At 46.0% G+C, this 24,481-nt stretch overlaps 1 protein-coding gene across 1 annotated transcript in view; it reads right to left on the bottom strand.

Moving 5' to 3' along the window:
• The window catches only part of LOC143002323 (interleukin-1 receptor accessory protein-like 1), a 168,200-nt gene that overhangs the window by 38,431 nt on the left and 105,288 nt on the right, over positions 1-24,481 (bottom strand). Inside the window, exon 5 of the mRNA XM_076152359.1 lies at positions 24,283-24,357. Within this exon, the coding sequence (XP_076008474.1) occupies positions 24,283-24,357 (75 nt within the window). The remainder of the gene's footprint in view (positions 1-24,282; positions 24,358-24,481) is intronic.

The raw sequence follows: 24,481 nt of genomic DNA, 5'->3' as shown, positions 1-24,481 counted from the left end.
GGGATTGAGACATTTACCTTGTGTGTGTTATTACCTTATTTTACCATGTATACACAAGCGTTCATGAAGCACAATCTAAAGCCAAAGCTGTTGTTTCCTTCCTTCCTTCCTGGCCTCTGACTGACGGTCCAGACAGCGACCTTGTGACTCCTTAGTGTGAGTCTTACACATGTAAAGACATAAGTGAGTGAAGAAGCGGCCTAGTCGTGTGTGTGTGAGTCAAACGTGAAGAGTTAGAGGCAGAACCTGAGAGGTACCCTGAGAGAGAACATGGAGGCTCTGCGTGTAAATCAGCGTTTCTAAAGCACGGCGCCGGGCCGGTGCGTGCGGCTGCTTGGTATGCGGCGCGTGAACCTCGCTCTCCGTCGGGATCCCACATCCCGGGCAGACGAGTTATGATGAGCGATGATTGTATCATGACTGTAATTGTAAATGTAAATCCTGCAGCGTCGCCATGCAGTTTTTTTTTTTTTTTTTGTTGGACCACGTAATGATGAGTTGCCCAAACAAAATTTACATTCCACTTCATATCGTGCGGCGACTGCATTACTTTGACAAACAATAACCACTGACAAATGAATAACATAAAAGGAGATGATTAACTCCAGAAAAAGCAATCTGGCCGGATAATTTACGTGCTGCGCTCACGTGCTGATGCTTCCCCAGGCGCCGCTTGTTTCCTCGCTGTCGCTTTGGCAACACAGATTTAAATATCGGGCGTATTTAGCGTCCGTGTCTGCGGCTACGCGCATCCATTCAGTTTGTAATTTCAGCGCGGCGGAAATTCTCTCTCATCTAGCAGCTTTTAAACGTCTAATACGGAAGTTTGAAAATGTTATTCTGGCTAAAATGAGAATGTTACACGTGCGATCAAACAGCTTATGATCCCTCTCATTATCCAAAAACAACAAGCGTGTTGGGTGATAATTGCAGCGGCGTGATTGCTGGTCTATGGTGATTACACAGACTGGAGGGTACGGTCTATCGCCTCGCTAAAGGACTCGGGAGGCATCCATCTCACGCAGGCAGGGCGAGGAGACTCCACGCCGCATTAATACAACAACCGCAATTAGCATACACAAATAACTGCGCGCTGCTCCTCATTTTTCATCAGCCAAAGAGGTAAACGAGCTAACAAACTTGGCTCAAATTAGCCTAATTAAGGGAGCTAATTGATCTTCTCTCTTTATATTGCTCTTCCTGTCTGTGGAGGATTCCATATAGAGCCGCCTCACTCCACCTAACAGCCACTTCAGGTGTGCTTTTAAGTCGCCGCCAGTTGTACACAGCGTGCTAATTAGGGAGTGAGCCGGCGTGTGTGTGTGTGTACATGGACACAGGGGATGCTTTTGATTAGGAAAACCATATTCTGCACAACGCAAATAATGTAATAATGAAGGAGCTGCTGTGGTTTGCTTACTAATTTGTCTCCTACAGTGGAGCTCGACACACACACACACACACACACACACACACACAATACTTGTTTCCCTTTTCTCTCTGTAGCTGAGAGAATGTGTGTGAGCGATCAGATACAAACATTCCATTTCAATAAAAGGACTGATAATCACCTGAATGGCTTAGATATCAGATGTATTGATCAGCAACACAGGTGAGGCAAATGCAAATGACCAAGAGTCCCCTTAGATGTCGGATGCCAATCAAGTTCACGATGACATCATAGAATGTGTTGATTCTCCTCAAATACTGTACACCTTCTATCTTCAACCACCAGGTGCGACCTCAGATTTTCCCACTTTAATTTCATCCCGAATCCCACACAAAGTGATTGGCAGCTCCGGTTAAAAATCTGCAAGCCCGAGTCCAATTACACGGCGGGGGCGTGAGGTCTATAAGTGCCATTACAGGCCCATCTTCCCAGAAATAAGGACCGTGTCACCAGGGAGCTGGGGCCTCACGTGGCAAGCCAAGCTTGGCCACGGAGCAGAGAGCTTTTCTCTATACTGTCACTTCTCATTGTGCTGAGGTAGCGGCGGCGGCTCGGCAAAGCGGGAAGGTAACCTGCAACGCTACGGCACGGTCCAGTATTTACATTTATCAAAACAGGTGAACCCGAGCATGTACAAACACACCAAGGGCCTTTTGTCTCTCTTCCTCGCACCAACGCACATCCATGCATATTTGGACAATAAGCAGCCTATTTTTAAACCCTAATAAAGTGGAATCCAGAGGCGCGCTGTCTCGCATCGACAAACATCACATCAAGTGAACACCCCCGACATTAATAATGCAGATCCCATCACTGCGGTTAGCCTTATCTACTGATGGAAAATGACGCCCATAGCATTCTGCACCAAAGAATACTAAGAAGCAATTATTGCTCTCAGCTGTGGTTGAGGCCAAAATTAATGAGGAAGAGGAGGACAGCAGAGGTTTGAGGGGGTTAATATATGTGTTGAGAACCTTTACAACCAGGTGACACCAGTGGGGACATTTGTTTACTTTATCATTTGCATGCTAGCATTCCTTTAATGAAGTTAATGAGTTAACTTAAAGGGTCAGGAGGTCAACAGCCTGAACCTGCTCAATCTAAGCTCTTCTGTTTGACTCCACCCACCTTCACAACTCTTCAACTGTCGACCCTTTGACCTTCTCATCCCTCTGTACCCAACTCATCCTTCCAACCTCTCATCCCTTCATCATCAATCGTTCTATTTCACACACACCGCCCAGTCCTTTGGTTGCTCCGTTGGTCTTTTGTCCGTCCTGTGAAATGAATGAATGGGAGCGATGATGCCATGATCCTGGACAGTAACATAATGGACAACACTAGGACAAGTTGTTATAAGATCATCTTCTCTGTCCCCCACGTGACAAGATAGAGATTACTCTCCCCTCCCTGCTGACACATGACTCACCCTCTCACACTCGCACCTCTGGGACCAGAGGAGGACGAGCTGACTGAGGGCATGGAGTCAGGGATGAAGCCTCATCAAGTCCCCCCGGCTCCAAAGCTTTGGGTCCACAGCAGTGTGTGCGTGTCTGTGTGTGCGTGGGAGGGGTGTGCACCGACAGGTCAGGATTCCGCACACATCCTCCCTCAGAAAAAGAGGAGGAGAGCGGGGTGGATCGACGTACGCGTAGAGTAAACACTGCATACTAGCGTGTCAGCATTAGCTTTCATAAACCGATCGATAGAAAATTACATTTGCCGTTGTTGCTACGTATAAGAAAATACATAAATATGCATTAACATACAGAATGGTTTTGCATTTTAACGATTGCCAGAAGGTTTATTGTTGGTAACAGTGTATGAAAGTGAATCTATAATGATGACGATTTGTCTTGCGGCAGTAAAATCCATCTGTTATTACAGGAAGCTTAGAACAAAACCATGTCTAGTTTAGTAAATGGCTCTTTGAAAAGCAAACTGAGCAGTGACGAGATGTCGACATTAACGTCCTGAAACGTGTCCCAGTCACTAAGTCACATTGCACAACCAATGGAAATGTGAAATTTAACTTATTTACATATGCTACTCATGAATGCTACTTAGCTAGCTACTGTTTACCTTGCAGCACAGTTGAATCGGAACAATTTTTCTTTGCAAACACTTGCTTTTAGTTATAAATACATTAAGAGTTAAGATGCTGTGTGGAATAATTTCTTTCTTTGGCAAGTAGTCATATAAGAAGCAGGGTAATGTATTTTTATCGTGGAATAGAAGCGGGGGATCTTATATCCCCTTGATGGCGTTTATTGTCCCTTACGTTTCCGCTCTTATACATACTGTATGTGAAATTAGTGCAGCTATTTTTGGTGTCTTTACAAAAATAAAATCAGATTTGCCCTTTTGTTCATGTCGGGCGTCTTAAATGAGCTTCTACAGTAAATGCTGCTGCTGCTGCAGCGCCTCACATACTCCTGCAAATGTTGCCTTTACCGTAATAATCTACTTTCCTTTGAGCAACTCTGTGTTCCCCACTGTGCTGTAATCTCTGCAAACCAGACTCCTATATCAATGCCACCCCGCATTACCCTGACACTCAACGGTGCTCTGGTAAAACATGAAATATAGTCTCATAAAGGTCTTATCAGCCAGACAAGTGGACCAAAGAGTTCTAGCCGAGCGCACTTACAAGCTCGCGGTGAGTCTAAAGGATTTAATAATGTCTGGCCTTGGAGTAATCATGGCGGAACGCTCGCCACGAGACGTGTTTTGATGCAATTAAATGCTAGGAAATGTTCCTGATGAAGGTGACACAACCAAAAAAAATTAAACCAACAATTTTTCCAGGCTAAACCTTTGAATTCTGAAGAGGGAATCAAGGCTGCGTAGAAGAAAACAATGATCTCAGTCGTCTCCCTCATCAGGTTAGGTGATACGTTCAACAGCCTCAACTTCAGTTTCACATAAGAGCCAAGGACGCATTTACTTTCCACAATTCAGTCCAATTAAAAAGCAGATCCAACCTCCTCCCCCTCCTCCTCCTCCTCCTGCTGCTGCTTGTTTACTCGACCCCTCAATTACATTTTTATTCATGTGGATTTTTCAATAATTGCTAATGTTTGTTTATCCCTTCGCCTTACTTCCTGCTCTCCACGCGACAGGCGACCGCTCAATCAATTCACCACAAGTCAAATTGAATAATGAAACGCATTTACCCTTCGACGGGGTGAAGTTATATTTCCCTTCTGGTGCAAAAAGGCATCTGGATGTGTTCAATGTTTGTGCTTGCTTACTTTTTTTTTCCTCCATTAAATTTACAACCAGAGCCAGCATAGCATGAGACTCATTTTAATCTTCCTCTGAAGAGATGAGTTCTATTATAGCCGTGGCCATGGGTTGCCAAAACACCAACACGGTGACAAAAGCCGGAGACAAATCCTTGGCAGCACAAAACGTCATTAAATGAGACCTTGATCAGTTTGTAATGCAGGCGAAACATCAGTTCAACCAAGGATAACAAGACAAAATAGGGAAAAAACAAGGCTTTACGGCCCAAAGTACTCGTCTGTTATGATCATTAAGGAGGAAGCAATAGACGACGAGGTGTGCTGCTATAAGGGACATATATCAAAGGCAGGGCGCTTCAAAAAGGAGAAAGGAGGTAGAAGTAGCCTGTTTTCTTTTGGTTCTGTTAGATTCAGTGGCAAATTGAAAGGATGCAGGACATTTGAATCTAAATAAACTTGTAACTTTGTCCATTCTACAGATGGCGCCTGTGGCCCACTAAGACCACAGGGGTGAACACTAACTATCTCCAAAAGGCTCCAAGTCACAAAAAAAACAATGTTGTTGACTTCATTCTGACAGGATTTTCCCGAAAACAAGTCCAAGTATTGTTGCCATTGTTACTTATAGGTTAATCTAAGAGGTTCAGTGCCTCTAACTGTATGTATCGATCATCCACATCTACCGCCACCAATCTTGTCAATTCTTGGAACCTATTTTGGGAGTTTTCCGTTATACTTCCTCATTCCCTCAACCTCTACCAACTTCTACTGAGTTTAACTTTTCCTCATATATTGAAACTTTTAATGGACGCCGGCCATCAGACACCAGTATCTACAGTAACAATGATGAAGGCATTGTGTCCCTGCTGGAGCAACTCTCTCCATATGCTACGAGTTTCAGCCCAAAAGTTAAACTCCGGCACAGACTTGTTTAAGCCGCAGTGATGCTGCATACAAAGACCCGGCAATCTTATCAGTTGATAAGTGGCCTCTTTCTAAATAAATCAGCTTGGTATACTCTCTCTTAAGCACAGATCCACACTGTGGCCAGCCATTTGCTGTTAATTGGAAATACTTTTGTTTACTCGATATCTCCAAATGAGGTTATTGCAAAAAGCGCAGGCTAAATTATTGGATTGTAGAAACCCTGCAAGCCATTTACAGACCTCATTGTTTGAGAAAACCACTGTCTAATCAGTTTCTCTGCAGATTTACTCGTTCTCTCTCTGTCCTAATAAGGACTCCAGTCAATTTCTCAGTATTCTGCGGCTGTTTATAAAGAACTCAAAAAGGACTATCTGAAAAACTAGGTCACTTTGAAGTTCCAATAAACTTCTCAGACCATGACTTCAAAAACCACTGGCGGATATTAAATTTTCTCTTTTGCTGCTGCATGAAACCGACAGTGTTGACTAAAGATCAATATGGTTTTTCTTCAACACCTCAGGAGTTGAAAGATGGGGGAAGCCTGAACTTTACAGAGGGGAGACTTTTGACCAGCAGGAGACGCCGGGTCAAGATAAGACAGTGAGTGTCTTCAATAACACACACAACATAGTACTAGTGGACACCACAGAGACTCCACTGTGGGGCTTCAATAAATAATGCTGGGAAGTGTCAGAGAGAATCAGAAACCTTTCAACATTGAATCTGGAATACATTGCTGTCAAAAGTGAAACTGAAACACGCTCCGCACTCTCGGCGACTACTGAGGAGCCCTTGAACGAGGCACATGTCCCGCCACTGCTGCAGTGGAGCCGCTCGACGGCAAACAGCTGCAGTCTTTGCATGTAAAAGTCGGTATCCAGCGAGGTGGAGGTGTGTAACAACAGCTACAGTGTGAATGCAAAACAGGGTCTACATGAAAGAAGCACGGGCTGGATGCTGACTTCAGAATCGATCAGACGTTTGGCAATGGCAGGGAGGATACCATAGAGAAGAATCACAGTGGTGATGGAAGTGGCAGACAGGCAGGCCACTGTCCACCAATTTAGTAAACCACAACAAAGCCTGAGGTGTAAGAAAAAGCACATTTATAAAGTGACAACAGGTAGAGATGTTGCAACACGAGAGGTAACGACTCCTTTTGGACAGAGCAAAGGTGATGTCATATGTCTCTGCCCCTGCATCCCTTCATTTGGCCTTCGAATAGGACTCTCCATCATCCCAGGCCGCTGTTCCAATCCCAGACAGTGAGCCGATCCACCACCGTCCTCCCTCTAATCCGGTCCAACTTTTCTCTTCATTAAATATTTCATAAGCGACTCTGGTGGCGTGGGCGCTGCTCTAGTTGGATTAGACTGTGCCGGCTCCTCTGAGTACAGATTGAATGCAAAGTGAATTCATGAATTTGACAAGAGCTGATGGGACAGACGACAGCTAAAGCCTGTGTGTGTGTGTGTAGTTGGGATGCAGCTCAGACTAATGTCAAAACTGTTCAGGCACTGCATTTTTCCCTTTACTTTGTATAAGGAAATAGAGTCAGAAAGGGATAAACAAATTCTCCAATGAATCTTTGCTTCACTTTCCACCATCTAGAAACCGTTTGTATCTATTTGCACACATCCTTTGATTTTGGAAGCACTGGTTCTGCCTCCAACATTCACATTCTGTGCACTCCGGGCTGGTTTTTAAAGCTATTTATTGAGGCTGCTAACTTCATTCTCTTCTACTGTTCAGACGCTCTCCTCTGATGGGTTCCTAATTCATTTTTATGTCCCGAACTCGGCCTGTTTCACAAATTAGACTTAAATAAATGTGTCAGTCTCAACACAATTCTCAATGAGAGACACATTGGGATCAATTTGGGACTAGATCATAGAAGATGTTCGCCTCAGGCACTGTTACACCCTCATCACTATGAATTAGAGTGTTGTTATACTGTAATGCAACTGTCAAGTGTAGACGGGGAAGCCATAACTAAGCCTTTCTCCCTTGAGGATAGGAGATTGTGACCCCTGCAGCTAAACCCGCTGATAATCGGAATTTTCTGTCCTTGGTTGCACTCGGCTCGATAGAAAAGTCCTTCAAATTCCGTCAATCCCTACCTGTGGCTATAGATAATTCAACAGAATTGTCACAGTCCCCTATAATTGCTGCCATTGAGCCACACAGCGGCTTGAGTGTGTTTGATGTTGACACATGGCTCGGCCCTGGATATGTGCACCAAAGTGAACATTTCAAATATTAATATCTGTCACTTTCTGGGAAACAAAGGGAAACCGGAAGGAGGATTCAAGCTACAGGTGCAACTGAAATCCCTCCATGTCTAAACAAGCCAGTCAGGACCAGAACTAATCTCTAACTGGCCCTATGAATAACTGGTGTCAATGTCCCTAACACACTCTGACTGCTGTGGGGGCAATGTGAGGGAGGAAACGACCCCATGGGGTGTGAATCCGGCCTGAGGCAAAGCTGTGGGCAGCATTTCCCACACAGGATCTCACATCAGAGTGTTGGTTTGGGGGTTTTTAAAGCTTCTTTAGACCTTTAGATCAGACCTGCCCAAGCTCGACGTGTATCTTAGAAATGATGTCTGTGTCGTCGGTTTCGGACAGAGACGTCAACCTCTGGTACAGATTGATGTGGCGTGAGATTGGTTTTCAGTCAGATCAGTGATAGCAGAGTGGACGGTTATGGGTTGAATTGTTGTTTTGTTATTTATGGTCACCTGGCTGCCTGTGACCTTGACCCTGATGATGGTGGACTTTGGATGGAGCGCTTTGCCTCGTTGAGGGAGGAGGACAACACGGCGTGGAGCGAGCTAGATGACCTGGACACTAAACACGGTGCTAAATCTGTGTATAAAACACGGCGCCGTTGCGAGAGGCACATCAGCGCATGAGAGGCAGAGAGTGGAAGTAGAGTGGAAGTGCCTTCGTTATCAGCCCGCCTCTTCATTCCACGTGGCTGAAGCCCGATCCTCCCAAGGTGAAACAGATAGCATGCGTGTCCCAGGAGGTCCCGAGGAGTATCATAACAACACCGATGACCAAATCAATCTGAATCAATACCCATAACGAGCTTCCTTAAGGTCCCTCTTTAGTCTTTGCCTGTATTCATCCTTGTAGCGAGCCCATAACCACAAATTTCCGTCCGAGCCCTTGATTGATGCCTAACTGGATAACTTTTTTTTCTCCCCCATCACTCTCTAAATCAGTCGCTATTGTGGCCCGTGACACCCGAGCACCTTGAATCGATAACCTTGGCTGTGTTTTAGCTAAAGTCATGGAGGCGGTAATGACGCTTAACAGCCCATTAAGGTGATGGAGACCTCCAGTGCGGTGCGGGCGTCATGTCAGGGTCGGCCCACAGCGCCCAATACCCGAGTGAGGTCACGTCCACAGAGGGCAGAAAGCAGTTTAGATGTGAGATGTGTTCAAACATATCTTGTTTTTCCAACAACGTACTTTAGTTTAATTCGTTCTCTATACAAAATGAATAAAAGGGGCAGGGCATTTGAAAATGTAGGTCACATAACGGCTCTAAACGTATATATTACACTTCATGAAACCTTCCTACAAAAGGCAAGGCAGTGTGAGTGTGTGTGAGTGTGTGTGGGTGTGTGTGAGTGTGTGTCTCAAGCTGCCTCGCCGACCTCCTCCCCCGGTAAGTTCCCTTTATCGCCCCTTTACTGTTGCTGACCTCCATCGCACGCCCGTCTTGTTCTCCATTGTTTGCCGCCGCGGTGAAATTGATTAACATTGGGCTATAATTGCAGCGAAGACTCGGGGACGAACGCGGGGCGGCATTATCTTTCACACTGCGTGACAAAATGGAGCCGTAATTACCATCAAGCGTTTCGAGAAAACAACGCATCTAAATCCAGTGGAAGTGCAGTCCATTAAGATGTAAGCACATTTACACCACCCTTACTGCTCAAAAGAGACTTAACTTAGCTGCAGATGGCAATAACGGAGAAACAACTGGAGGTGTATGTGTGTGTGTGGGAGGGGGTGGGTCTGTGTGTGTGTGTGTGTGGGGGGGGGGGTGGTTCTGTGTGTGTGTAAGTCTGCGTATGAGCCAAGCAGAAAGAGAATGAGAGCCCAAACAAAAGGGCAAGAGCATCCACGTGAATAATCATATATGTAATGTGATACGTTCTGTTAGTGGCTCATTGCTGTAGCACATTACACACGCAGACCACATTACAGTTATGTTTTCTCTGTATATTTTACGGCACGGGAGGCTACTAAAGGCCGATTATACGCGGCGGAGAGCTGCAGCAATAATCCTGGGCTGCGTTCAGGCAGCGCTGGTCTATATGCCTCCCTGCTCGGCTTCATATAGGCACGTATACATGTGTACGTTAATAGACACAACACACTCTGATAATCCGCATGACACAAATACATGTGGCTGACAGGCAGATTCCACAGCCTTCAAAGCTCCGCCGACGGGGGAAACACTGCAGTACAGACTTCTATTTGTATGTTGTGTAGATGGAAGAATGTCAATTGCAAATGCCAGAAAATCTAATTTCTCCCACTTGGAATAAATATGTTCTGTATCTTTAGCACAGAATAACATCTGAACCATGGGGTTAAGGCTGCGAGTTCAAAAACTGTATAAGAATCATGAGGCGACAAAGATGTGTGGGTCAAAGCTCAATATAGCATAACGCCAAAACCAGAGATGTACGAGCGGCAAGGGGGAGGAGGGCTGGTGTGCAGAAATGTCACAGAAGCGCGCACACACACACACACACACACACACACACACGCCAACGCACGCAGCCGAGCGTGCTCTTTGCCTTCATGCAGGTTGACACGCTCGTTTCTCTGCTTCAGGCATTGACCGCGTTTCACGACTGAAACCCCACGCCCCCCCCCTGCCCCATCTCCATAGCAACAGCTTTCTGCCGCTGTTTGCCGGTTGTAGTGCGTTTGGTGACATCACCCAACATCTCAGATCAAACGTAGCGGCTGACGCAGAGTCCCTCACCTGTCAGACAGACGGATGAAGAAATTTGCTGCAAAAACACAGACGTTAAAGTGAGAGGAAGCGTGTGAGAGAGAGATTTAGAAACAATAACAGAAGCAGAAGTCGTTGTGATGGATTACTTGTTTCAAACATACTTCATGATTCAACTTTGGAGAATGGTAGGAAGTTATGTAAATGAGCAGATTTGTTGTATTTTGACTAAACATGCAGAACTGGAACGGGCCTACAGGAGTCTGGGTCTGTTTGATGGATAAAAATGACTTCTGAAAAAGGGGTATTGATCCAAAAAAAGGCATCAAAACAAAAAAAGCCTTCACAACATGGAGCAAGAATGAAACGTCGGGCAAAGCGAGACGGGCGGAGTGAAATATGGCAGCGAGCGAAGACGGATCGAGTGATGCCACGAGCGCGAACAGATGGCCAAGAGGCGAGTCAGAGAGAGAGAGAGAGACAGAGAGGGAGAGAGAGAGGAGGGGGGGCAAAAGAGGGAGAGAGAGAGAGAGACAGAGAGGGAGAGTGAGAGAGAGAGAGAGGGGGGGGCAAGAGAGGGAGAGAGAGAGAGAACGACAGAGATAGAGAGAGACAGAGAGGGGGCAAGAGAGAGAGGGAGAGAGAGAAGGGGGCAAGCGAGAGAGAGAGAGACACAGAGAGAGAGAGAGAGAGAGAGAGAGAGAGAGAGAGAGAGAGAAATCTGGATCAGGCTGAAAAAGGCCTCCAGTTCACTTTGCAGAATGCGGTAAGTAGGCCAGGCGAAACTTAAAATAAAAAAATAAAACCAGAACCAAAAATAACCCGAAGGAGAACAAACCACTCGAGGAGCCCGGGAGCCACGTGAGACGGTCCAAACAGACCGAGCTTTCCTCGTCAGAAGAAGAACCGTGCAGAGGGGCGGTTTAGAAGCTGCTGCGTCAGATTCAAGGCGTCGCTGGCTGGGGTCTGATGGGACGCCACACCTCGTCCACTTATTCATAAACGCCACTACACACGTTTAAGGGTTATGACATAAAATGTATTTGATTCCTTCATTCAGACATCAGTTGATTAATCAGTTAATTTAAATGGTAAGTGGGGTTTAAGTTGAGGGGAGTTGAACCCTCTCTGCTCACACCTGCTGTTGTAGGAGAGCAGGTCATTAACTCAAACGTGTCCTCACACTGAAACGGCTCCACTCATTAAACAGGTTAAACCAACAGCGTGATGATGTAACATGGAGCCCCGTGTTGATGTAAAGAGCCTCAGCCTTATCTCTACTCTCCCTCCCTCCCCTCACCTGTGTGTGCTCCGTTTGATTCCTCACACACTCGGACGTACAGCTCAGCGACCCCAGGAGGAAACACACATTGGTATTCTCAAACAGTCGGGGGGCTGACAGCCGAGCGGCTCTCTTGACTGACAGCTCTTGGATAAGCGCAGATGCGATGCGTTATGGTTACTGACAAAAATGGCCCCGTATGAGGACGGAGCAGTGTGGCGTGTATACATTTCTATTAATTTTAATTACCATGGGAACCCGGCAGATCCCACAAGCATGTTCCCCGCATGAACGGCACGATCCAATTTGATTCAGTGTTTACCCGTCACGCCCACAGGGATGCGTTGGTCCTGCCTCTGACCCGGTGAATCATTCATCTCCGATGCGGTGACGTAGGATGTGAGTGTGATGTGTGTGAGCTTCTGATCTGTTTGCCCAGAGGGATAGATATACGTTTGCTTTAAGATGAGCTGGAGGAAGGGAAATGCAGTGTGTAGTGTATCCTGTTGGAAAGTAGATTCAGCCCAACATCACTGATGCAGGTTGAGATTTCACCGATCTTTGATGATGTCCTTCAAACATTGAGGTCTGGAACTTCGGGTGTACAACTGGATTTGAGTCTGAACAGAATTTTGGGTGAAAATGTAGAAAAGTTGCATATTTCCACTGGAGGGGAGAGTGTGAGACAGATAGTACAGAACCACAGTAGAAAGACAAACCCATGAGTCCTGAACTGTACAGACAGCTTCTTTTTTATTGACTATTTAGTTCTGGAAGCTGCACAAATCTGCCTGTTGCTCCAATCTTACTCCCACTCCAATTTTGTGAGCAGAACTATTTTACCATCGTGAAAAACGAGACGGCCAAACTTTGCTCGTCTAACTTCATTTTCCCACGCGTTTTTTTTCTCCGACATCATGACCCACCTGTAGAAAACGAGGCTGCGGAGACAAACAGGGCGGCCCGTCAGAATATTTCCTCCGGGGCGTTCGGTGTGACAGGGAGAAATCGATAGCGTGAGCCGTGACCTATTGTCAGACTGAGACAAATATGGAGGGGAAAGCAGTGGCCCTCTGCTCTGCATACGGCACATCAAGCTCTCCTCCACTCAGCGGTAGGAGATGGGCGCCCCCGGTGTTTCTTTTAAAAAGTAGTTACGGCGCAACAGAGAGCACCCGGCAAAATAGTGAGCACAGGTTAGAGAGCTGCAGGGTTCAAATGTTATAGAACAGCAGCACTTTCCTATTTTCTATTCTGGAAACTTACAACACAAAAATCCATTATTTGAAATAGAGTTTTCTGCAGAACACTGATAATATTGTAAAGTGTATTTAACAGTGACTAATGAACTATAAGCTTAAACTGAATAAACAGTGGGATCACAAATTAGCATAAATGATTGTCCCTGTTAGACGCTCAAGCAGGCAGGAGTGAACAGCACCAACATCTGAACACAAAGCGTGGGGCGCACAAACCCGGCCTGGCAGATTTACAGGTGTTCACAGCTCTGCAGGTGGACTCACGTCAGCCGCAGGTGCCACGCTAACAACAACAACACACACCTGAGCGCCTCTGATTATGACAGAGGTGGACTCAGGACGCGCGCGCACACGCACGCGCACACGCAAGCGCGCGCGCACACACACACACACACACACACACACACACACAGGCTTATTCAATACACCATTCTGACCGGAACGTGTGCTACACCAAATGCAAAATACACACATTGGCACAGACATACCGCCGTTTCTCCCTTTAGTGTCTCTCTCACACACACACACACACACACAGTCACCGCTCGCCTCCTGGTTTATTAGCTGATGAGTCATAGCTCTGGGTCTTCTAAACTGGGACACAACTCCACATCTCTCTCTCTCACGCACACATACACACACACGTATAAACGCACATTCCGAAATACACACATAACACACAAGCGCGCACACATACACAGGCTGACTTGGCCTAGAATGGTAACACACACACACACACACACACAGCTTGGTAGCCCGGGGACGTGGAGGCTGCCTCGTGTTGATAGGTCGCTGCTGTTTGCTTCAACTCATCCGGAAAAACTCTAACGCACTAAATAACAGAACCACCTGCCTCCCGCATGAAATAGGTTAATTAAATTTCTCCGGGAAACCTTGCTTTCCTCCTCTGCTACACGCCTCCCCACTTATTGGATACAAGTTATTGATCGTGCCGACGGGCGACAACAAAGGCGGGAATGCCAGCGCACAATGATTGCCGCTGATTGTTGCTGCTTTTCCTCCAGAATTGGTTTATTTACAGTTTGATGTCAACTAAAATATTTTAGCATTGCACGTCCACGTTCTCCTCTCAGTATTCCACCAAGCTTCGAGATGTTTGTTGGCTGAAGATGAGAGTGAGAGCTTGGGTGTAAGCGAGCTGAATTTCATGCAGGAGGCCATTTTGTACTTTGCAGGCCCCGAGTGGCAATGAAAGATACATGTTTGGATTTTGGGGAAATTCCAAGGACTTCATGACCCAGAAATTATGTAAGTGATGCCAGAAAACTTAAAATGTATTCTCCAGGTAGGGAAGCAGGCCGGAAAATCCTTTGGCAGAAGATTCAGATATCGTTGTTGAGAGTTTGGCTCTGGATATTATTGCTTCTGAGTTTAGATTTGTGGCCTTTAACTAAAACTGTAAATAAATATATGCATTTACTATAAACAAACTTTCACATAAGAGGTGGGGACCCCAGGTAAAATGTTTATATTACAGATCTTGGCCCCAGCACCTGTTTGTTTGCCGGCCTTGTTACAACTGAATGGCCCACATCTAATACAGCCCATACATGTCAACAACACAAAGAGGTTGAGGGTTGAAGGCTCTGAGACGGAGGTCAACAGAAGCCCACAACTGCTGTGAATGAGTCAGAAATGATTGCACAAGCTATTGGTGTATACACCTCATCTACTAATGCCGCAGCCTTTTATTTTAAAGCGGTGAAAGGACGAAGTAGAAGAAGTGAAAGAGGGCGACAACGAGCTGGGGTGAGGTGAGGTGAGACAGAAAGTGAGCCACATGGGGGTGAAGGAGAAATGAAAGACCTCTGTTTGTCTACTTGCTGCTGTGTCAACCCTATCTGAGCCCGTCTGCGTGCCAGGAACACCCTCTCTCCTCAGCCAACCCTGGTGACAAATCTAATCACCAAAGTGCCACACATTGGGACAATGGAATGCAAATTGGCAAGACTTTGAAAGAGACACTTATGGCCCAACAACTGGAGGCCTTTGCCCGGAGCATCTGAGGTAAACGCCTCCTCTCTGCATCACTGAACTGAAGAGACGAGGTGAAATGACAGTGGACTAAGAGATATAAACAACAGGGCGTCATGTATTCCCTTTCCCCAAAACAACAGGTGCATTGAGGACGCCAATAAACAAATATGTCATCATTGTTATCAATATCACGGCCGTCAAAGCGTAGGAAGGATGTTTGATATTGACGGAGAAGTCTGTTTGTGAAAGCGAGAGAGTTCGGCTTCAGCGTTGTGGTTGGAGTCTCGGAGATTAAACCTGAGTGCTGCCAAGTCAGCTGGCACAGGGACTGTCAAGTCTCTCTCTGGGAACCATGAAATACAAACTCTTTATTATCAGGCATGTTTACGCCCACTGACCTGGTTACGTTGATACCTTTGAAGATCTAGATACACAGGACTCTCAGCCGCTGCAATGCTATATAATAACGTCATAACAACATAAAAAATAATAAGGCCATGTGTGTCATCTGTTCTCCTCTACATGATGAAAGGCACAAACTATAGACTATAGATGACAACATAGTATAGCCTTGTGATTCCATACCTTGTCTATTCTATTCTATTCTGGCCAGCACAAAGGTTGAATCCAACCCACTGCAGAGGAATAACATTGTTTCTTTACCCAAGGTAGAAACCTCAGCTTTATAGAAACTGACTCATTGCAGTTATGAGACAAATATCTGCAACGCTTCATCTGGAACATTCTGCCTCCCTGTGGCATGGCTGCCCCAGGCCAAACAGGAGCAGGCGTGTGTAGCTACAACAGAGCAACATAAAGAAAAGCACATAAAACAGGCAAAGAGCTGTCGGAGGAAAGACAAACATGGTCACATCGGATTGTTTTAGCACATAGCAATCCCTGGTGGGGACAGTGTAAAGTGTGCAAGAACGCAGCGTGTGCCTGTGTGTGGGAGTGTGAATGTGTGTCACGCCGTGAAAATATGACAATGCCTCGTTACTTCTGCCAGCCAGGCATCATTTCTGTCCCGTTTGTTTGTTTGTTTGTCACCTAATTTCACTGAACTGATGAGATTTGGGTGCAGATACTGTGGCTCTCATCTTAAGCTCTATATATCAAGCTAGCATCGTTTCCTTGAGTGATTCTTATTGGTTCTTCTCTAAATCTCTGCTGCCCGTTAGGGACCGTCTGAAAAGTGAAGCTCATGTTTTATACCAGTGTGTTGCTCTTCCTGTTTTATCTGCTCCTTGCTGTTATTCATTGATTTGACTGGAACCTTTGTCTGTGAAAGGTGCTGGTATAAATAAACTTTACTTATGGACTGAGACTGAGACGTTCTCCTGTTTGCAGAGGCAGAGGGATGCTGTGTTTCATGTGTATGATATAGATTTGTCTTCTTATTCCTATTTGTTGTTTGCTGGAGTTTGCTGCCTCTGTGATCTGCCTCCCCTCCTGCCTCCCCTCCAGCTTTCTGGCTACCAATCAGAGGGCAGCTGTATCTCTATGCCTCTGCCTCACACACACACACACACAACATGCAAGCCCAAAGACGGTGCAGAGGGAGCATCAACCCAACCAAGGTCACGCTCCAGGCAGAGAGGAGACGCTGTCATCTCTGTCCAACCTGGACTCTGAAACCACATAAACCCAGCCAGAAGGAAACCAATATGGCCACCTGTTTGGCTTCAAGCACAGTGAGGACAATTAGCTCAAGCAGACAACACACACGCACTGCCAGGGTGCGATAAGAAGAGGGTACGTTTTCAGGCTTTGCATCGTGGCTTTGGGTTCTGCAGTGGAACTGGCCTTAGCTTACATGGAGTCTGGGAAATGAGCGACAACAATGACTCCAGGTAGCAATCCTGGGGAGTCAGAAATGTCCTTTTTATATTCTGTTTTATAATGTAGAGATTACAAAAACACACAGAAGTCATAATAGCCCCTCCCCTCTTCTAAAGGGACATTTGGGCTGTTTTACTCGTTTATCTGATTAATCACATTTGCATTACTATGAAGCCTAGCAGGGAAATAAGAAGATCTATGCTTGTAATTGATTGAGGTTATGTTTACATGAAAATAGATACAGACTGATTGACTGAGCTTTCATTTGGTTTGGTTTGAGTTATGAGGGCATTAAAGGGACTCATGACTGTGCAGAAAGATCCACAAAAGAGAAAAAAAATATTAAAGATGTAAAAGGCATTTTGCTCTACCTTCCACTGTGGGCCTTTGCAGTTTGTGTAAACACAGTTAGTGCACCGGATGAAGCCTGCAGTGGCCTTTGGGGCATCTTAAATCCCATATAAAGAGCTCAGGGTTTAAATAAAAGCTTAAAATACAAGTTCACAGAAACAGGAAACAAAAAAGCAATCAGAATGAAAAGAATTTTCTTGAGTCACCGTCAAGTAGTTGTCTCCCACCGGCTGCTGGCGCTCTTAGGTTTCTGAATCGTGGCTCACAAAGGAGCAAGGTGACATAGCTTTGTTGAGGTTAAACTGAAGGCTTTTCTGGCGGCAGTAAAAATGGCTCTGCTTAACTGCCGCACTAAAAGCTGCATTTAAAGTTAAAGCCGGTGCCTCCTGGGTGCCAAGCTGTCACACGGAGCAGAACGAGTCTTCCTGCTGTTGCTAATCCATATGCAGGTGTTTGAACGGGGCTGAATAACAACGCAACAGACCGGGTGTAACACTGCTACAGTTCAGCAGCTAGTGATGTGGGACGACACTGGAAACAGGAATTGGGTTTGAATTCAAACTCATAATGTTTGCAGGTGCTGATTGAGCCGCTGGATGGAGGAATGGCGCAATCGGAACAATCACGGCTTGAAATCATATGCAACACATCAAATAAAAGAGCTGCCCAGTGTTTATTGATGTTCCTGGGATTTCTCCTTAGCTGGGGTTTAGATGTGTTGCTAGCACGAGCAGTTGACTTGTATACTCAACGCATACTCATCTGAACACACATGATTCACTGCTTAAACACCTTCAAGCTGGGACTCCAACTACTGGGACGATTCTTATCTGGCTATGTTGTTTTATGACGCTTCAATGGGGTGAGAAGCCCGGTTTTAGCGTTTGTGTAAACATACTGACTGGGGGTCTGCACTTGTGTCAGCGGGTTAGTCGCCCTTTACGCAGTTTAACAGCTCTACAGCGAGGATATTGTTGAGTTGGAGTAAAATACGAGGACATAAATATGACCGAGGCAGAAGTGCTGTGACCTCCCACGGTAGCTACACGCAGGTGCAAAGCAGTATCCTTTTTAGCAATTAAATAAAGAAATATAATCCAACAACAAACCCGTATTTTTGTTCACTGCACACCAAATGTATGATTAATAGTTCTAGACGGGAGCGCTGCTGGCACAGACACAGGGCGGTATATCTTCATACCCCAAGTGCGTCTGCAAAGGCGAGCAAATACCGTTGGAAACATTTTTCTCTGAGTTTACCCAGACAGGTACAAGGCTGCAGGTGGGCGGCGGCTGACGGCTAACAGAGTGGGAGCGGTCAGCGCGGGCCGATAGCTTCACTTCTGAGGTTGGCGACAATCTCTAAACGTGCAGAGGATATCAGCCCCTGCGTTCACGGTCTAGTGAATCTCTCAACTATACAAAATTAGGCTTCTTTGGTCCAGTGGTCTGGGCTGGTGAAGCACTTACACAGTGGCTCCCTCTCATTACTGCACTTATGTAAAACACTAATGGGAACCAAAGTCCTATTCCAATCACCAGCATCCCCCCCACCCCAATATGACAGTCAGGATTTATGCCTCCACGCTACGGGGCATATTAACCATTTGGGACAGGGCGCTGTCTTGTATCCACTTTCATCTGTAATAACCCGAGGTGAGACACCATCATATTTCATCCACGCCGTGAATCTTAAACGATCTCGCTCGCTGCACCGTCTTTTGCTCCCTTGTCTCTTCCCCCCAATCATCTCCCTATCTTCATTTCTTGTTCCGCTCTTATTCTCTCTCAGTTCCCCCCAATCCCCTCTCACTTCATCTTTCTCTCACTCCTTCAGGGGCCTTGGCTCATCTGGAGACTCGCCAAGAATGCAGATAGGATCGCGCACAGAATACGATCCTAATCGTACAATAACTTGAGGGGAATAAATATGCCCTAATTGAGAGAAATGATGTAATATTGATCCCGGTGCCTCTGAATCTTTGGCATCGATGGAGACTGTGACATTTACAGGGATGGCGGGTGTGTGTGCGTGTGTTTGTATTTGTGTGTTGTTGGGGGCCGGGGGGGGCGTTGGAATGCAGCAGGAAGCTCCATATAAGGAAGTTGTAGCAGACTAACAAAAAAACCTAACCTAAAGAGTTCAAACCTTACCTTAACATGATTTGGTCAATCATCTCGCCAAGTGATGGTATGGATTTCTGGCAGATGTTTCGTCCACGGCCTGTTAACCATTATGTCTTTCCAGCCGTGTGTGGGTTTATGCGTTTGTGTAGAGAAGTATTGTGAGAAGTAACATTGTGTACTTGGAGGCATTGTTGTTGAAGCTGACAAGATCCCCCGCTTGCAAAATGTGCCAAATATAACGAGTCACTGCATTGGATTTGATGATACATTTCATTTAAAGTGGGAAAATATCAGCAAGTGTTTGTACCTGTGCCACAAAGCGTGGTGAGAGAAACCCCCTCGCTCTGGTGACTTTAACGCTCTGGTTTGGTTCCAGGCTGCCTTTAGGGTTGGACTGAAAACAAACACAAGCAGCCTCACCTACAAATGTGGCAATTTTCAGCTAACAAACGCATCCAAGCCAAGTTTTGTCTGTATTTTTCCCAAAGCTGTAACTCCTCTTTGCCGAAGTGAAGCTTAAATGGTGTCGAGTGAGCTGCTGCCCCAAGTAGTGAATAAGTTCAAGCGTCTTGTCTTCTTCACGAGCGAGCGTTTAATGGACCAGGAAACCCGTAGTTGGATTGCCTGAGCAGGAATCCCTCAATTAACTGGTCAACTGGTGTGATACAAGCACATCACACATCGGGTAGTGACAGAGAGAAGGAGATTGTGGATGAAACCTTCTGAGAGTTTCCTCCACATGGTGTCACGACTCAGCACTTTAATAACAGGGTGATGAGTTTGGGAACCAGGATCTTGAACAGTGTGGAGTATATTTATATATATTTCGTCAATCGCCTGTACGTTCTACATTTAGCCCCAACAACTAATCAATGTGATAAGATGATTGCTTGTTTCAGTTTGGTTTTCAGAGAGAACCAACAACCATCAAGTCCTTCACTACCAAAAAGCGGTGGATGTGATGTTCCACCTCCTCTTAAGTGTGAAAGGAGTGAGTCATTCAACAATCCAAAATGAGATTGGCTCGAGATCAAAGTCGACGCCAATAAAACTCTTGGACGGAGGATAAGCTTGGAGGAAGATGCAGCGCTAACCATGGAGCTGTGAATAAGAGGGTCCACACATGCTCCTCATGTCAGTGCTTACTGTGCGTCACCGTACAAGATTTCCCCAGTTCAAGTGGTTGGCGGAATCAATAAACCTTCATGTGATTTCTATAACTCGCTGACCCTTTGACCTTTACATCCTTTCTCCTGGGCTGTTGGTATTTAACCTGAACATGATGCATCACACACACACACACACACACACACACACACACATACACACACACCTCTGCGTGAGTCTGAGTCTCCACCTTTATCCCACAACAACATCTTCAGCAGTACACGCCAGGGATCAATACTAATCATAACATATTGAAGATGATGCCTGGTGCGGTGCGTGGAGGATCCCAAACATCAGGTCCATCTATCCACCGGAAGAAAAGCTGCTCCGGGATAATGGGATGATCAACATTCATAGATTGATAAAGTCAAGCAAAGGTTACTCTTCAAAACCATCTGTTTCTCACTTTCAGCCACACTCCATCAAACCGTGTGGTTAGCGCTGACATTTTGTCTGCACTTCATCATTCTTTCCTCGCGGCCCTCTGCCTCTACAGTGGATCTAATAAACGGGGAGAAATCGGAATCTAATTCGTCAGTTCAGCTGTGATTTTTAAGCACTAGGAGAGGGCATCGGTGTCGGGAAATGACTCATTCCTAACAACCTGGCTCACGCTGCAATAATTCACAAAATCTGTTTCCACTGCAGTCATTACCAATAAGCTGCCAACTCCGGGTCCATACAGAAGAATAATGGCTTGGTTCTGACGGATCATCAGACGGTATGAGATCCTTTCACGAGTCGATGAGGACCAGCGTACAGGTTACACCGTCATTATTCACCCGCCCATAAATCTACAAGTTCAGATTGTCAGGTGGTTTCCGCGGAGTCTGGCGTGGAACAAAGAGGTTTCATAATAAACAAACATCCTTGTGTAATCTCAAAGTGGATGATAGTGTGTATGTGTGTGTGTGTGTGTGCGTGTGTGAGTGTGTGTGTGTGTGTGAGGCAACATTGCCTTCATTTCTGGGTTTATTATGTTGTTCTGCGATATGTCGTTTATTACTTCCATAGATAAGTGGCCAACATTTATTGAGGTATTTCAGGGACAAGGACAGGTTAGGAGTGAAATAATTACCTCTGCTGAGTAGGTGGTGCTTTCATCTCCCTGTGTGTGTGTGTGTGTCAGGTAGACACACTCAAAAGGTTATTGAGTTGTCTTTAGGAACCTTTCAGGAGAATTGAGTGATTGGATGTCCTGTGTAACACAACGTTACCTCTACACGGGTCTGGATCAGAAGGATCTTGATCAGGTGGTCAGAAAGTCATCTCCAGATAGGATCTACTGTATATTTATCCAGGCATAGTTGAGTGCCTAGCTGGGCTACACATATGCAACTAGCACCATCATCTAGCTGAGATAGAGCCCATTCAAGGACAAATGGATCTGGATGGAATGAATGAATGGAGCTGAGAGCTGGAGCTGGAGATTCAATACAAGGATGGGAGGGCAAGTGTGTCCACATTAGACACGTCAGCGCTGTACGGAGATCAGTGCTGAGGGCCGAACCTAGCAGCAGTAGACTAAAGGCCAACGATGCAGGTTTGAATCCCTTGCTGGGTTGTGTTCCCCCAGGCAGATACACACACAGTAAATAAATAATTAAATACATGAAATGAAGTGTTGAGTTTTGTGCACTTGAAGCCAACGTGTCCTGCAGCTCATCTGCTTGATCCAGCAGAGATGATGACTCTGCGTCTGCTCGTGTCAGAATCAAAGCGTTGTCTAACAAAGTGTCAAATTGAAACATGAAGAAAAAGTGAATGCAAAATTTTTAAATGAAATCAATTAGAATCACAGAACCTGGTCCATTAGGAGCCAAAAAAGGAGAAAAGAGTGTGTTGATTAAATGCGGTGTGGCTCGGCTCTCTTCCCTCTCTCATCCCCGGAGTTCTACAACAAGAGCTTTAAAAGTGTCTCTGCACATCTTCCTCCCCGAACTCCTCTGGCTTCCTCCCCCTCACCTGGCTAATTAACTGTCAGCCGAGCCATTTAGGCTTCTATATTTCATGAGAGAATGAATATTAAATTTCCTCCAATACTCTGAGCCCTGAAAGGAAACACCGCGTTCCACTCGACACTCGCTGTGCCGTGCAGACGCTGACGGGAGGCGACACGCGTGTGTTCCTGCTGTATGTTCATACATGACGGACACGGAGCTGCTGACTCGCCGGAACTGGAGCAAAGTGAGGGAGGGGCATCGCAAACTAATCCTGTACCAGACGGGTCGAGATAACAGAGATATCATTGACAATAACAACATGTTAGACATTATCTGTGTCCGACTACACAATATCAACTATGATGCATGTCAGATAACAAGATCAAAGCCTGGTGACATCATTGTTGAGCCTTAATTCAGGCATGTCAAACACACACACACACACACACACACACACACACACACACGCACACACACACACGCACACACACACGCACACACACACACACACACACACAGAGAGGCAGTTCCTATCTTCAAGTTGCCGCCCGGCCGTCTCTACCTGCTCCCAGGTAAAAGCTCTGAACCGGCGCCATCATCCTCTCCAAACACTGAATCAAATAAAGAGAGAGGTGAGGGGCTTCCATCATTAGTTTAACGCTGTAATGATTTGCGGCTCTTTTCCAACCGCTACCTTCCACCGCTGTGCTCCGTTGTGGTCGCTGCCCGTGACAAATTCACTTCAAAGGAAGCCTCTGCCGTGGCCCATTTTACCTTCAACCAAGCAGCTGAGATTTTGCCCAATCAAGGCACAAAGCGGGAATTCTCCCACGAGCCCCCTCCCCCTGCCCCCCCCCACATGCATCAAAAGCTGCTGAGGCAGAGGAAAGACTATCGTTCCTCGCCAGGCACACGAGGTGGAGTGGGAGCCAATCATCTGTGGTAATGCTAACAGGATAAATGTGAAGATAATGCGAGGGGAGCTTATGAATGTGGTCTTTCTCTGTGCCGCCGCTTTGATTCATTACCGCCTCATTACGTCCCAACAAACACGGGCCGCGTCCATGTTGCACAGACAGCCAGAGATGGAGTGTAAACATAATGGAGCTCTGAGAGATTCAACACCGGGGGAAACGGAGACGCAACGTTTTAATACAGCGATGTGACGCATGACTCATCCATCCTGACCCAAACCCAAAGTCCATTAAAAAACTTCGGCCGGCACTCCGGAGACTAAATTGAATGATTTCTGTGCAAAGCTGAAAAAAACCTCGGAAAGTTATGGGATAGGAAAGGTTTCCAGATCGATACAGATTTATTCAACACGACAAAAACATCTCTCAGGAGTTATGAAGCATATTTGTACAGACAACATTAGAGGACGCAGCGCACCTGCACTTCACTAATCCATTAGGCCAGACTCATATTCACATGGAACAGCAAGGGAAAGACAGAAACCTACGTGTGAGGGCCACAACCCAAGAGAAACTTAGACAGAAACGTCATGTTAGGAGGAAACACTTTAGTTACTTTAGTTTCTTCATATCTTTCTCTGTGAGGTGATCGTTTGTGAACTCTTTTTGTTGCTTTGGTGAAGCAAGGATTCGCTAACCACACTTGAATACCAACATTCGGCCAACAATAACATCGATCCGAAGTCAGGAGACGAGCTGTCATGGTAGGAACGTTCATGTTTACTCACCTATGGCCATCTCCATGACGCTCATCTGTCCCTCGGAGGGGTAGAGGACTTTAGGAGGCTTGTCTGTCAGGGGAGCTGAAACAGAACCAAAGAACACATTAGACATCAGGTACACACACATGACTGAAAGTGTGGACGAGTTACAAAGCTTCAAACATCGGCTCTCGCCCTGTTAACGCAAACGGCCGGAGTTATTATG

The sequence above is a fragment of the Genypterus blacodes genome, unplaced genomic scaffold (genome assembly GCF_046128005.1).
Source record: "Genypterus blacodes isolate CSIRO-AG114 ecotype Tasmania unplaced genomic scaffold, CSIRO-AGI_Gbla_v1 ptg000056l_1, whole genome shotgun sequence".
Taxonomy (NCBI): Eukaryota; Metazoa; Chordata; class Actinopteri; order Ophidiiformes; family Ophidiidae; genus Genypterus; species Genypterus blacodes.
This window is presented reverse-complemented; position numbering and strand designations above follow the sequence as displayed.